This window comes from Zonotrichia leucophrys, chromosome 1A (genome assembly GCF_028769735.1).
Source record: "Zonotrichia leucophrys gambelii isolate GWCS_2022_RI chromosome 1A, RI_Zleu_2.0, whole genome shotgun sequence".
NCBI lineage: Eukaryota > Metazoa > Chordata > Aves > Passeriformes > Passerellidae > Zonotrichia > Zonotrichia leucophrys.
The window spans coordinates 57844273-57860241 of record NC_088170.1 but is presented as its reverse complement, the minus strand read 5'-3'; the positions used below and the strand labels follow the sequence as shown (position 1 = coordinate 57860241).

Sequence of the window (15969 nt, the reverse complement as noted above, 5' to 3'; positions counted from 1 at the left end):
GCAGGGGGCACAGACTGCAGCACCCACACCAGGTACAAAAACCTGCCTTCCCTGGCTTCTGCTTCACCATGGCTGATCTAAACAAGGTTTCTAGAAGAGACATCACAGGCAGCAGCTGGCAATGGGGATGGCAAGGAAGAGTGCCCTAGAGCCTGGTATCCTCTGGAGTGTACTGGGACCCTGGGCCCCATCCACAACTCACTGCTGCTGCAAGTGCCCAAGAACCCATGGAGAGCTGCAGCCCCAGCCTGTCCTAAATGGGCCATTTTGTACATCTCCACACAGCTATGTCCAGAGCTTATTTGCAGGCACTTGGGATTTTTCAGTATTGTAAAGCTTGTCAAAGCAACATGAGCAGTATGGTCCCCATTTCTCATCAGAAGCTTGTGTTTCTTGATGCCAGCAACCTGAAGACCTTTCATGAAGAGATCACATATCACTGTCCTTGGAATAATTGATTCATTCTGTGGTCTCCAACCTTGAGCAGAACCCACTTGCCCTACAGAGTGGAGGATCCCACGCTGGAGTCCTTGGGAGCAATATCCACACCTCTGCACCAGCTTGGTGAAAACTGCGTCCACACTCACAAGGTTCAGAGTTTTAGCTCTTCTCCATCCAGATTTGTTCCTATTTTGCTCCTGAATGCATCACAAAGTGTGGCCATACTGGCTGCTTGGGCCAGCAAGAACACGCCAGGTGGCAAACGCCATGGCAGGAGTCCACATGTTCCCTGCAACTGGAGCAGACATCTTTGTGACAAAGCCTTGTCTCAGTTCCAGCTTCACTGGCTGCAGGCCAGATCTCTGCTGTTTTCCAGGGACACTGCTCAGCAGCTCCTTAAATGGCACAGTTTTCTGCTCGCAACCCTCTTATCCCAGAGAGCTGCTACCTGCCCACGCAGCAGCTGCAGCTCTGCCAGCCTGAGCATCACCTCTCATTCCCCGGGGCTAAATGAGGGCTGAGGAGCCAATTGTCTTCTTGCCAAGGAGAGACAGGAGACAGGCAGGAGGCACTGACCCCAGCACACCAGGAGAGCCTGCAGCACCACCCGGCTGGATGTGTTCCACGAGCCAGCACACGCCTGGAGCCTGTCCAGAGCATCACACTGCAGGCTGCCACTGCTCAGCCCTGAGCAGCAGCTCTGCCTACCTGCCACAGGGACCTCCTGCTGGATGTAATCATGAAGGAAAATCTGCCTTTCCACCTGAGGGAGTCTCCTCTGTCACTAGGGCACAGAAGGGATGGTGGAAAGGGAGTGTAGATCTCACATGGTAAAAACAGGCTCTGAAGAATATATTGTCTCTTTACTTCAGAAAAATTAAAGCAGGTTTTCACATGTTCAAAAGACAGCAGAAACTCCATGAGAGATCAGAAATGATGCTATGCTGCAAAACCCTGCCGATAAGGTATGCAGATGGACTCCATCAATAAACCCTGATGGAGACAACTGATAGCAAAAGACAATCCCTGCCCTGGAGCCAGCAGGGTCAGCACACCCCTTCCCATGTCAGAACACACACAGCCTCTGAAAGGCAGCCTTTCCACAAGAAACCCAATATGTACTCAGGAACTGGGGCAACTCCCCAGTCCTTTCATCTGCTGCAAACCAAGTAGCTGTGACCTGCCTATCTATCAAGATAATGGGCTCTAAGGTATCTCTATTGTAAGGGATTTATTAAAGACCACAGCAAGCACATTCCTCCCTGCAGGAAAAAATACCTTAAATCTATTGCAAATCCTCCTGGCAAGGGCTCCTATTTGAACAGATCAGAGATACAAGTTTGTTCTGGTCTGGACAATGTCTGAAGTTTCTTTTCCAGCTAATGAACAGACTTGTTTATAATGAAAGGACAGAGGCCATCCAGTTTTCTAAACAACCTACTTCATGGTGCTCTGTTTTGCAGCATGTAGCTATGGCTAACCCACTGCATGGTCTCTGCTTTCTCCTTTATTTTTATCTGAAATATAAGGAAAGTCTCCTACTAAATAAAAATATCTCTACTCTCTGTATGAAGGCACAAGAGACAAGGGTCTTCAGCTACGTACAATTGAAAGGCAAAGGAAACTGGTTTCCAGAACAATTCTCAAACTCAAATGCTTGTGATATGTTTTCTTATCATGCTGGCCTACCTGACAGAATTGCAATCTTACCCTTAAGGAAGAGTCGCTTCTAAACAGAGAGGTTTGTTTCTAAATAAAGGTCAGACAAGAAAAACACAGACAAGCACAGGCCTGGCCTCCTGTCACATGTCCCATCCTGCAAGGCACCAAAACCCCAGGGCAGACTCCACCATGCCTTTGTCCCTCTTTTCCAAGGCTCAAGTGGGCTGGTCCCAGCAGGGGTGCCCCAGTGAACCGGGCTGTGATGGTGTGCTCAGCCACACAGACATTTTTCAAAAGGAGCAGGCACCAGGGTTGGACTCACCTAAGCACTCCACGCTTGGGTCACCCCAGAAGAGCTCCTGGCACTCCCGGCAGGTCCGGCCTCCAAAACCCGGCATGCAGTGGCACTGCCCTGTGAACTGTCAAAGGCAAAAAGCAAACCCATCAGTGAGCCCTCAGCAGCTCACCCTGCCTCGAGCAGGGGCTGAGCCTTGGGCACAGGGCCGCGCCTCAGGCACAGGGCCCGGCCTCGGGCACAGGGCCGCGCCTCGGGCACAGGGCCCAGCCTCGGGCACATGGCAGCGCCTTGGGCACAGGGCCCAGCCTCGGGCACGGGGCCCAGCCTCGGGCACATGGCAGCGCCTCGGGCACAGGGCCCAGCCTCGGGCACACAGCAGCGCCTTGGGCACAGGGCCCAGCCTCGGGCACACAGCAGCGCCTCGGGCACACGGCAGTGCCTCGGGCACACGGCAGCGCCTCAGGCACAGGGCCCAGCCTCGGGCACAGGGCCCAGCCTCGGGCACAGGGCCCAGCCTCGGGCACAGGGCCGGGCTGCCTCACCTCATTGCAGGCAGGCCCGAGGGAGCGTGCGGGGTCGCAGTCGCAGTGCTCGCAGCCGGTGCCGCTGGCCAGGCGCCACGTGTGGGGGGCACAGCGGTCACACGTCTGCCCCACCACGTTGGGGAGGCACCGGCACTGCCCCGTGGCCGCCGCGCAGCGACAGCTCTCCGAGTCCTCGCAGTCCTCCCGCACCGTGCCCAGGTAGTTGCAGACGCACTCTGTGAGGGGAAGAGTATGGCACCTCCATGTCAACCTGCCCCCCACTACCAGACTGCCCTGACTCCACAACTAGTTTATTCTCTGAGTCCACGGAAGTGTGGGCAGATGCTGGCATGTCCCAATGCCAGTGGCCCGACCTGGCTGACCCAACACTGAATGACACCCAGCACTGCTCAAGAGCCCTCCTCATGTCCCCCTCCTCATGCCCCAGCCCTCCTCATTCAACCAGCCCAACCCTCCCTGCTCTCCTCCATTCCTCCGTCTGTAAAACCAAAGCCCAGGTCTGCCCAGCTCTCCTCAGTCAGTTATGGTGGCAGATCTGCTTGAAGTGGTCAACTAGCCAACAGTGAGCTCACCTGCTCAGTGACCTGCCTGTCCTGCTGGTCTGTGCCTGATGCCACAGGAGAGGTGGGTCTGTCTCCCCACCACCCATTTCAGCTTCCTGTCACAGCCTTCATTCCCACTGTCAAACCACAAACCCTCCCCCCACCACCTTATCTCTGGAGAAGTTATAAACAGAGACCAGTATCAAGAGGGTAAGAAGTCTCCCTCCTGCAAAATCCTCCCTCCTTTGAGCAAATGTAAATGCTGTCTCAGAATTCCCTCTCAAACATAGAGAGCCAGTAGCCCCACCCAGCTGCAGGCCACTCCAGGTGGAAGTAATAAAGTTTTCCCTCCACACCAAATGCTGCCAGGTAAAAAGCATTTAGCTGCCCACTGGTTCCCCTGAGAAGGCTGGTGCAGCCGTGTCTCGCACTCACTTCTGCAGTCCTGCTGCAGGGCGCTCCCGTAGTAGCCCTCTCTGCAGAGGTGGCAGTTCTCCCCCTCGGTGTGATAGAGGCACTTCATGCACGCCCCGCTCCGCTTGTCGCAGGCCTCGGGGTCAGTGGTGTCGATGTTGTTGTTGCACTGGCACGGCTGGCAGGCGCCACCGACCTCATCGGGGCTCCCAAAGAAGCCAGACGCGCATTCATCACAGCGACTGCCTATTTGAACAAACAGGCACACTGGGAACGGCCATCACGGCTCCCTGATGCAGCCCCGTCACCAGCAAGGCAATAAAGACCATTACTGGGGGGGCATTAACTGGATCATGTTTAAAGAAACAGAGACAGCACTTGGTGAGACCAGGGTAATTTGGTGCAGAGCATGGATGGTAGCACCCAGGGCACCAAGGCATGCTGCTCATCCCCTCGGTTCCAGTGCTGTCCTGTCGACCTTTGTTCAGCACCAGTCATCCCTCACTGCGGCAGATGAGGTTCATGGCCATGCTGGCACCACCCACACAGAACACTGCCCTGGCACCTTCCAGGTGAGGTAACCCCCTGCAACAACCCACTGGTGCTGTGGTCACATCTAACCCACATGAACACATCCTCTCCCTGAGAGGTTCAACCCAACCAGCCACCCCTCCACAATCCCCCCAAGTACCTATGTATCCCACACTACAGACACACACGACTTGCAGTGTGACTGGATCCTGGTAACAGCCACTGGCAAACTGGCGTCCGCTCTCGGGGCCATCAGGGCAAGGGCAGGGCCGGCAGTGGTCACCTGATCCCAGGATGGGGTCTCCATAGTAGCCAGCCTGGCACCTGCACAACAGAGTACACAGCATGCAGGGACTGCAGGCAAACACGCTGTAATTAAGCTGTAAATAAGCTCAGATTTTATACCACTGTGAAGAAGCAAGGAGAAGAAACACCCTTATGGCTCACACTCCTAACAGCTGTGTCCACAGACACAAATTTGCCTGGTTTACACCAGCATAGGAGCTGCACACCGAAGGCTGGACATCAGCCCTGCCATCGCAACGCCTCTCAGAAGGCTTGCAATGACTCGCTAAAGGCCTGGGTTCCTGCAGAGTGCTCTCGGTCACTAATGCAGACACAAGGCTGTGGGCAGGGAAGAGGGGATCCTCACTCTCATCAATCTCCAGGACCACAAGTGCTTCTCTTGACTCCCTCGGCACAGGGACTTTTGCTGTGGCTTAACACCAGTGTGAGCACCAGCACCAGAGAGGAACAGCAGAGCTGCTGTGCCCACACTGCTGTGGGAGCGGAGAGGGGCCAGGGCAAGGGCACAGGTGCCGCACCTCTCACAGTTGTGTCCGGCTGTGTGGTCCCGGCAGCTGAGGCACTCCCCGGTGTAGGGGTTGCAGTCGTCAGCGTGGCCATTGCAGTGGCAGGGCTGGCAGCTGGGGAAGCCCCAGAAGCTGGGCAGGCAGCGGTCGCACTGCCGCCCATACACCCCGGGGAAGCAGTGGCACTGGCCCGTCTCCACATCGCAGAAGGCGTTGTAAGAGCCTCGGGCATGGCACTCACACGCTGCAAGGAGAGAGGGAGAGGGGCTGAGTTTCCATCACAAGGCATAACCCCAGGGCCACAACCACAGCACAGCCCAGAGCCAAGGGTTTAACATACGTCGGCATCCACTCGGCCCGAACCCGAAGGTGCCAGGGGCACATCTGTCACACTGCCTTCCAACAACATTGGGACGACACTGGCACTGTCCTCCATTGGGGTCACACACCGAACTCAGGGAGCCCTGTGGGTCACACTGGCATGCTGAGCAGAGAAAAACATTTCAGAAAATGAGCACTGTGGCACAAGACATGAATCCCCTGCCTCATGCCACGTACACGCCTTCCCCATGTAAACTGCTCTGCCCGCAAGCGCCACGCAGCCCCCAGGCATGGTTTGCCCTACAAGTAGATGGTTACGTACATAAGGCAGTCTCATGCAGTAGTGCAGAAATGCTGAATATTATGTTCTTGCAGACATCTGTCATGGGAGTTTTCACAACACTCCTGCTGTTTTCCAAACACCGGTATCTTTGGAAAGTTTCCCAAGCGCTGTTCGTGACCACGTCTTCGCCCGAGCCTCCCACTGTGAATATGTCCAGCGATTTGCAGTATGGCATGAGAACAAGCTACAAAACAATTTTAGAATGACCAAGTGTCACTATTTATAAATAGCCTCCACCAAAATTGTGAAAATTCAGTATTATCCCAGTTTCTAGCCTTGTTTTTTGCTGAAAAGCAAACAGCCAGATGGAATTTGGAACGTAAATGACAGTATTTCTCAAGTTTTGGTGGAATACTTGTGGTATCTGACAAATTCTTACCAAATCTACCAAATTCTATCCATTCCAGAGAAGAAGATTGACACTGACATTGATTTTCATTACCTACATGACACGCATTAACTTCCCCAAAGAAACTATAGGCCTGTGGACTTGCTGCAGTCCTGCAAAATACCTCAAAAGCCTCTTAGCAGAAAAACAGCTCACATACTTGGAGGAACTTTTGAAGAAACCTATACCGCATTACATTGTTCAGCTGAGATCTGACTTCAGCTGTAAGGAACAACACTGCAAAATACTACTTGGAATTTACAGACACACGCCAGGGGAGATGCAAACTTCCAGGCTTTTAAGAGCATCCCTGAAATGAATTCTGCTCACAGAGTCAATGAGTGTGTAGGGGTTCTCAGTCTCCGTGTCCACCGAGGAGTACTGGGACAGCTCCAGGCGGATGGTGTAGTTCAGCCCCTTCTCGAAGCACACGGGCCGCGGGAGAACAACGTATCTGAAGGAGGAACAGGAAACAGTCCTTACTTCAAAGGCACCATAAAGCATTTCAGGTGCCTGTATGGAGCAATCAAGATAACAGAAAGCAGCCAAGACCCAGCAGAACAAAAGCTGCGACGTGAGAGAGGCGGTTTGCAGGCTTGTGGAAGTCAGAACCGGAAAAGGTTATCAGCAAGGTAAAGAGTCAAACCAGTGTTCACTCACAGGCTGTGCAAACACCTCCCCCTCCCTCCACTCAGTGAACAAACCCTATCAGAATATGAGAATAAACTTAAAAGCCTTAAGTCTATAGACACACTACTAAATGTGGTTTTTATAACCTACTGGAAATTAATTTTCACCTATTTTCACAGAGGTTACAGCAAACTGAAAACGTGACATTATTGTACTTCAATTTTTAAATGCTTTATTTTTTCTCTCCTTTTGCCCATCCAGTTATACCAACCTGGATCCAGGTGACAGTGAGACCACTTGATTATCGTCATCAGGAACTGTGTTGCCACACCGACTGCCTGTGGGAATCTTGCCTGGGCGTGTGACACTGATCACAGCTTTTTCCCACTGATCAGGCAACTAGGGAAAAAAAAGGCTCATCAGTATCAAGTAATAATCATAAACTCCTGGAAGCATCCAGAGCTCAAACCAGGAAAAGCGTGAGCACAGACAGGGTGGTCACAGTGCTTCAGGGAGGATGGGGCTGCAGCTGCAGCATCAATGGGGCATCTACCAGCTGCAGGTGTGGGCTGAGAGCAAGGAGCAGGTGGCCAGCAGCCCCATCTGCATCATGGCATCACCAGGGGCTTTGGTGACTCCTCTCCCCTCACCTCTGGGTCCTGTATCTGAGTATTCACTGCAGTTAGTTGCTGCCAACAGGCAAGGAGATGGAGAGATTTTTCTCTTTCCCTTCACTCTGCAAATTATCAAAGCCAACTGCTTGCAAACTCTTGGCTGCAGGCATTCCACATCCAAGATGGGCAATTTGCTTCTTAAGGTGCACAATGCCCATCTGATCTGGCCAATAACAAATTTATAGTTTAATCTGCCCTGATGGAACTTGTCACTTTTTAATTTGCTCATTAAACAGGTGCTGAAACAATGCAATATGAAACAAACTCTAAAGCAAATAGTACTAGAAATAGCCAACATCATTTTGGATTTTCACACATCTCAGACATTTAACTGAGCACCTGTCCTTTCTTGAGCCCTGACGACTCCTTAAAGAGCCAGCTCAGGTCAGTTGTGCACCAGGACAGCCAGCACCTGCTGGGAGGCAGCAGTGCCCATACTTACAGACCCACCTGCGGCTCGTAGCGGATCACAACATCATACTCCATGGAGTAGGGGATGTTGTCAATGTAGAATTCCAGGTGTCCCCCCTCAGGGACTCTCACAAATCCTATGCCTGTCCATGACGGCGTGCGGTCTGGAGTGTATTGGCGCTCTATTATGTTCACTCCCTACAAAACAGGGAACAGATATTTCAGTACTGATCTATTAAATCTGCAAGTCCCATGGTAGTCCTTAAAGTGTGGGGTTCTGCTGATGGATGACTTCTGCATTGCAGCATCCACTGCTGGCATCTCAGAAAACACAAATTCTCTTTTAAATCCATACACGTGCACACCACTGCCCTTTCACTTAACAACATTACAAATGCAAGAGAGATAAAGCAAAACAAGACTGCACAACTCTTCATTTATTTCTCTGCTATGGTGCAGAATTAAATTTAAAAACTTGCTATGAGTAACTAATTCACCAGCTATGACATCTCATTCACCATACAGATTTCCACACTGCACTTGTAGCAGTAGGATTTACTGCACTGGCACATCACTGTTCCATTAACCATCCAAGCCTGAGTGCTAATTGCTCCCTGACTACACCAGGCTGATTCAAACCAAACCACTGCTCAAAATAGCATTGGAAAAGCAGATTGTGGCTTTAATGAGCAGGGTGTCACTAAAGAACAGAGATCCTAATCATTGATAGATATTTCCTAGCCAAATCAACATATGGTCACCCTTTTCAGTCGGAGGTGTCAGGTGTTTTATCTGTTTTTTATATAAAGCAAAGAAGAGGAAAAAGGTAACAGAAAATAGAAACATGATGCTCAAATTTCCTGTTTCAAATGTATCTGTATCCACAAATAGTTCTCTCCATAGAACAACAACATCCTGTGCATTCCTAAGGAAGCTGCTTCAGTAGAAAGGGATAAAATGCAAGGAAATGTCTACATATATACGTGTCACTTCAGGATGTCCCCTCATGTATTCTCACACTCTTTGAACAGAGCCTGGCTGTAAGTTGTTAGCCTTTGGCTTTGCACAAAGATCAGAGCTCCCCAGAAAGGAGGGCAGGCAGGATGTGAGCAAGGGCATGCAGCTGTAGGAGCACAGGGGCTTGGCACTACCTGTCAATCCCTGCAACTCTGTGCCACTGCATTTTGTCTTTGTTGGGCCATTGTCTGGGAATTCAGAGTTTTATTCTATCATCAGATTTGTGAGAAAGCTTTTCAATATTGATGTTTTTAAAAATTGTTTGTTCTCAAGGTTTCAAAAGGCAAACCAGCAGCACATCCCCTTGCTCTGTTTGGCAGGGCAGATTTTTGTGCTGGGCTTCTCCATCCCTGAGCCTTGGAAGGGCCTCAGGTACCACCTCTCCAGTTGGGCAGACACAAATGCACCAAAAACCCTATGCCAGCTTATGTGCCCTCTGCTGTGGTACAATTTCTGCTCTGTGCTTTCTGCAGTTATATGGGAGCAAAAACTCCTCTGCCTTGGCTGAAACTGCAAAGTGGCTGCATTTTGCTCAAAATAAATAAATTAGGGCACCAAATGCCCTTATTGCAGGCAGGCAAGGATCTGTTGCTTTAGAGAAACCATTATTTCCATCTTCCTGTCTCCTTGCTGGAGGCAAAAGTGATTGATATAATCACCTAGCTGCTGTTAATGAATTGAAAGCAAGGCTGTGTGATGGGCAACAGAAAGAGCCAGAGACCCTATTGTACCATGCCAGCAGGCAGAACAAGCTAGAGGCAACCTCACTTTCGTAAATAGTTTTTTGGACAACCAATATGGTTTTAGTCATTAATAAAATATATGTTACTGAAGTACAGAAACTATAAAAACTGTGGCAATATGCTTAAATGTGTGCTTTGTTCACTCCCAGTGAAGTGGCATCAAGGAGAAGAGCCAGTGTCTGTGTCCCACCTTTTCTGAGATAAGAGAAGTAGATGTGGGGGGGTACAGAGAGGGATGGTGACAGAAAACTAACTGTACAGTCATGATCAAAAAAAACCAGGTTTAAGAAAAATCACAATTCCTCCCCCCTCAATTACTCCCCTATTAATTGATACTAAGATTGAAAAGCTACAGGTTAGTGGTTTTCTGACACATTTCAGTTTTGTGTTTTCCACATTTTAACTGCAAAACAAGCAGAGCGTAAAAGACACTTCCAAGAGCCAGCTGGTGAAACAACTTTCCCACAGCTCTCCAGACACTCCAGCCCACTGAAACTGCTACTCACAGGGCCCAAGTTGGCTTCCTCTGCCTCGTAGATGTAATGATCCAGTGAAATGAAGTAATAGCCAGGCTCCACCTGGTTGCACTGACGTCCAAACATGTGGGGCCGGCATTCGCATTGGCCAGATTCACTTGAGCAGCTAGAATGGAAGAGCAGTGAATTTACAACAGATCTGGGCTCTGCTGAGACAGCAATGGAGCTATGACATTTTAAATGACACAGGAGGAGAAGCACTTCTGGACGCAGCACACAGGAGAGGCTCTTGGGCTCTGCAGCTCTGCGCTACAAACACGGCAGCACAGTCACAGGTACAGACCTGGCTCTATCCAACTATCACTCTCCAAAACAACATCCAGGCTCAGGATGGAAGCAAGCATGGACCAGGAACATTTCCAGTAGGCAGTTTGCAAGTAGCTTCTTCTGTTTAGATGGCAAGAGGATTTCATGCTATGGATGCAGTGATTCCCTGGGACACAGGAGTTCTGGGAGCTTTACTTGCCACCAGACCCAGCCAACAGGTACATTTGCCCTGAAGCCGAGGGCAGGCTTTGTCTCCGAGCTTGCAAGCCACACAGGCAGTGCATCTGTTAGTAGGGTCTCAGGCATGACCCTACATGCCCCAGGATGCTGAGCTGCTCTCACTTGCTGCAAAGCATCCAGACAGGTCAGCAGCAGCAGCTACACAGGGAGGAAACCCATCCCTGGCTGCTCTAGAGCAGGACAGACACAACCAGTGACATGGGGCAGTCAGGGCCATCATCCTGACTGAAGGTCTGTCCAGAGTGACACACAGATTTCCCCTTCTTTCACAATGAGACATTTTCTTTACTCAATACAGCTCTATCCCCAAACTGCCTTTGGCTGTTTTACTGTCCCTAGAGAGTCTGTCCTGCATCATAAAGAAGACTTGATCACATTGCAATTTTGCACACACTCAATCACACTTCTTAAAAGGAAGGTTTTTTGGTCCACCAAAATATACCTCTTTCTTTAAATGTGAGTGGGATTTAGAAACATTTTCTAAAGGTAAATGCCTCTGGTTTCCATGAACAATCTCCAGACTCCTCAAGCCACCAGACAAAGAGTAATTTTTAACTGAAACTTTTTTCAAAGTTGCAGAGATTCTCTAAAATGTTCACTTTGAGATGCCAGAAGTGCCTTAGCTGTCCCAGAAGAGCAGCTGGGAAGCTTCCCCTCTGGGGAGGCAGTAACTCCACCACCTGGGTTACACCACAGGGATGAATTTTGGGCGAGGCACACCATCCCACACCCTGAGAGGGAGCCAGGAAGCAGCAATTCAGCAGCTGAGGAGAGAAGCCCTAAGGAGAGCACAGCTCCCCCTTCCCAATGACGTGAGAGAGCGAAGGCAGGAGCCAGAGCTGGGCTCCGCGGTGCTCCTGCAGCTGGAGGGGAGCACAGCTGCTGCCTGCCTCTGCCAGGATGCTGCACCTCCCCTCCCCACACGGTTTTGCAATCTCCAGGCTCAGTGCATGGGAAACAGGCTGGGCCACGGCTGGGCTGCTACCCCAAAGCCCTGGGAGCAGCTGTGCTGGGGGAGCTGCTCTGGGCTGTGTGGTGTAACCCATCTGTGCGCAGGCAGCGAGCACGGGGGAGTAAATAATCCCTAAGATCCACACTGCTGTCTGCCAAGGGCTAATGATTCACTGGGGAGCAGACAGGAGAGACGGCCCCTGGGACATTCCCACGGCAATCCCTGATGCAGAGGGGTGTCTGTAGGCTGTGATGACCTATGGGAGACACACCAAGATGATCCCACACTCCCCCAGTGTGGTCCCATGGGCTTCAGTAGGAAACAGCTCTCTGACCCATTTGGGAAACTTCTGTGACTTTAGACAAAAGCCTGACATTTCAAAAGGTTTATGGAAGGAAGGGGAGAGGGGAAAAAAAAAAAAAGCAAAAGAACATGCTGCTGTTGACAAGCCAGGGGTTGGACACACACCTAGCACACAGAGAACTGCTCTGGTCAGAGAAGCAGGCTGGCTACCCAGCACCCCACTGACAGGCAACTAAGCCATGACTTTCCATGTTGATACTGATAGATGCACATTCAAAACTTATGATTTTCTCTAAAAAATGTCCATCTCCCCAGTGGGCACTTTCAGGTCCACATCCTACTCCATGCAGCATTACTGGGGCGACAGAGCAGTACTGTGCAGCTAGTGTGCTTCCCTTAGCACTGGTAGGCAGACAGATTGGCCAAAGGGTGATGTGGGAGCAAGGGAGCAAAGCAAGACCAGCATGTCCATGTCACTGTCCATGTCCATGTCATGCCCAAGTCCTGCTTTCATCCTGTAAGAGCAAAGCTTTGACATGGACCATACCCTAGGTTACAGCCAAGGCAGAGCTTAACCCACACCTGATTCCTACCCTGGCTGACAAAGGCAGAGCTACACCAAGAACAGTTTTACATGTTCACTTGCACCAGTAGCACCAACAAATGTTGCTCCCCACAGAAAAGACATGGATGCCCCTGCCACCTCTGCCACAATCAAGATCTACCACCTCCTGAAGCAGAAAGATGGGTATCAAACATCCTCCCCCAGAGCACATTGAGCCCTGGATGCTGTGGTTACAAAAACACGAGCCTGGGTGAACTGGGTGATCACAGGAGAGGAACTGTGCAGGGACTCACTTGTTGTTCAGCGCTCCGCCCTGGTCGCAGTCGCACGGCCGGCACCCGTCCATGTCATTGCTCAGGCCCCAGTGCTCGGGCTGCAGGAGCAAACATCACCAGCACTGTCACCTGGGGCTGAATTATTTCCATCTAACCCAAAGGAACACTTTTAAACACAGCCCAAGCTGTCCCAGACTGCCCCACCACCCATGCATGCTGCTCCCCTGGCCGTGGGTCTACCCCCACAAGCAGCAACAGCACTTCCCTACGTGCTCTCCTCCCACCCTGCTGACCATTTCAAGGGCAAGAGAGCCACACATGGGGCAGTGGGTATTTGTGTAGGGTTGCTGCTACTCTGCAACTTGCTTGCTGGATAGACAGAGTGACTTGTTTGGTTTTTCCATGCAGTTCACTGCTAGATAAGAGTTTCTCAGTGTTTGTACAAACACATCCAGTTATCTGACAGCATGTTTCTATAACACTCCAGCATGCATAAACACTACATGGAAATGTATGTGTGTGAAATAATCCCTGCCTAAAATAATGGCCTGTTTAGAAAGCAATTTTTTTGGTAACACTGTTTCCCTGACTGCTTTGTCTTTCACCCCAGCAAGGACTTCAGCAGAACTGCCCCAGATCCTTCATTTTCAGAGCAACCACAGGTATCCTAATGTTTCACCCCTCATGGTCCCAAGAATTAGACTGGATGCGCCTGTCTGCCTTGACATGAATCCCAGCTCCCCAGAACACAGCACACTTCATGGCTCCTGACATCTCACGGTGCCCTCTACATCCTGAATGCCAGTGGGCAGATCAGAGACAGTGGCCAGCACCTTGCTCCATGCTTCCCACACTCCAGCCCCCCTCGCACCAGTGTCTCCCAATTGATTTTACAGTGAACTACTTGCCAGACATTGATTGCACTGCTTTCCTGTCACCAGACGCTTACAATAGCAGTTTCCTGTCTCCGGATCACAAGGATTGCCCCCGGGGTGGGTACCCAGAGGATTACAGGCACAAGCTACATGGAAATACAAACAGGCAGGTCAAAAGCAGGACTGGAGTCGCATTTTAGACAGTGTTCGACTTAAACATATACATTAAATTTTCCCCTGAATTCCCCATTACAGAAATTAATTTCATTCTTTGCCCACCATCCATCCCAGTAAAACCTCCCTGGCCTAAAGACTCATAACTGAAAAGAAATAAGGAGGATTATACTATTTCCACTGAATAGTATTAACTGCTACACCAGAAGGATCAAATGGTGAACTGGATTTTAAGGGCTGGTGGACTCCAAGCTACATCAAATCTACAATAATGTTTTTCCTTTAGGCAAAACATGAAAAAAAGGAAAAAAAAAATCCATCCCACAAACCAACTTCTCCTGGCACTAACAGCCCCTCAAAGAGCTTTTGATCACACATAAAGGAACATATGTTTTTACTCACACTGACAGCCCGCTGGGTCATCGGCACTCAGGCCATAGAAACCTTCTTTGCAGAGGTCACAACGCTCCCCCTCGACAAATAATTTACAACGGCACTGTCCGGCAATGAGGCCGGTGGAGAAATCGGTGTAGCGGTCACAGATCCCACCATTCTGGGAGCCAGCTGGGTCACAGTTGCAAGCTAAGAAGGAAGCACCACACATGTGTTATTAACTGCTACAAAATGAAAGGCCAAGTCCCACACTGAATTACTGAAACTCAGCTGCTGTGTAGAAAGACTGTCACTCCTGCAAGTATTAGACATGATATGGGCTGGACACACAAGGACCAGGTAAATTCCCAGATTCTCAAAGAGAAAAAACCCAGCCAGGCTCCCTCAAGACCTCCAAGATGGCTACTTGGAGGCTTCCTCAGGGATCCCAAGGCTCACTTGGGATTTCCTCAGGGATCCCAAGGCCATTCCCACCCTGCAGAGTGGGGCTGCACTTACGCTCGCAGACGTCGGGGTCCCGCAGGTCTCTCTCGGGGTGCTGGAAGTAGAAGGGCTTGCACTGCTCGCAGTTGCGGCCCACAGTGTTGTGCTGGCAGTCGTCACACACCCCCCCGCTGGTGTTCCCCGTTGTCATGTACACTGCCATGTCAAAGTGGCACTGGCTGGAGTGGCCATTGCAGTTGCACTCTGTGACAAAGACAGAAAGCAGAGTGAGAGTCCTGGGGGAAGTGCAACTCTGCAGAAAAGACACACCACATGAAGGATTTTACACACAAATAACAGCCTGTAACACTCACAGCACCCAGCTCTGCCTTTTACTCCAACTCACTTTTGCATGCGTTACTATTGCGACCTTCAGCAGGGCGCCAGGGTAGATCATGGTAGAAATCCATACACTGCTCACAGTTTAATCCTTTGGTATTATGTCTGCACATGCAGTGACCATGAACCTGTAATTGAAAAAAAAGGAGGAAAAAAAAAAAAGAATTAAAAAAAAGTTGGTTATAAACGAAAAATGAAAAAAATCATTCTACAATGAATGCAAAATAAAGCTAGCACATAATGGACATATACTTTTAGAGGCTTTAATCCATGTAGCTGCATTTAGAAAAGGCATAAAGGGCCATAGGAATATCCTTCACCTGCCCAAGTGTCCTCATACAAATTTGTCCTTCTTTCCTTACTGGAACTAGTGCCAGAATAAATGCTTTCAGAAATAAACAAGGAGAGCACAGTTCCACCCAGAAGCCTCTTGGAACTAAAAGTTAGCTGTTTATTAGCTGTTAATTAGCTATCAACATGCTTCTATTTACATCAGCAGGTCACTAGCCCAGAGCCCTCTTTCCAGCCTGCCTTGATCCTCAGAGCAAAGATAACAGAGTTTGGATGGCATTTATCCATCAGCCCCAGGCTTTGCCTTTGCCTTGTGTACAGAACAAGCACCAAACAGACCAAGAGTGGTTGTGTGACAGCTGCTGCCACAGACCACTGGCATTAGCAGCACTGTAGCCACGATGCTAAAGGCAAAGCTTGAGTGGAGACACTCATCCAAACTCAGGGCAGTGGAGCATGCCCAGCTCGATGGCATCCTGCAGCCCTGGACAATCCACAACCCCA

General features: G+C 50.3%; 1 protein-coding gene across 1 annotated transcript in view; it reads right to left on the bottom strand.

Moving 5' to 3' along the window:
- Window positions 1–15969, bottom strand: part of LAMB1 (laminin subunit beta 1) — a 42302-nt gene that overhangs the window by 16958 nt on the left and 9375 nt on the right. The window contains exons 8-23 of the mRNA XM_064702827.1: window positions 15182–15302; window positions 14851–15039; window positions 14362–14541; window positions 13819–13931; window positions 12929–13008; window positions 10279–10414; window positions 8052–8210; window positions 7199–7326; window positions 6628–6751; window positions 5889–6093; window positions 5586–5729; window positions 5258–5489; window positions 4594–4757; window positions 3924–4148; window positions 2944–3161; window positions 2426–2522 (exon numbers count right to left, since the gene is read on the bottom strand). Coding sequence (XP_064558897.1) covers window positions 2426–2522; window positions 2944–3161; window positions 3924–4148; window positions 4594–4757; window positions 5258–5489; window positions 5586–5729; window positions 5889–6093; window positions 6628–6751; window positions 7199–7326; window positions 8052–8210; window positions 10279–10414; window positions 12929–13008; window positions 13819–13931; window positions 14362–14541; window positions 14851–15039; window positions 15182–15302 — 2515 coding nt within the window. The remainder of the gene's footprint in view (window positions 1–2425; window positions 2523–2943; window positions 3162–3923; window positions 4149–4593; window positions 4758–5257; window positions 5490–5585; window positions 5730–5888; window positions 6094–6627; window positions 6752–7198; window positions 7327–8051; window positions 8211–10278; window positions 10415–12928; window positions 13009–13818; window positions 13932–14361; window positions 14542–14850; window positions 15040–15181; window positions 15303–15969) is intronic.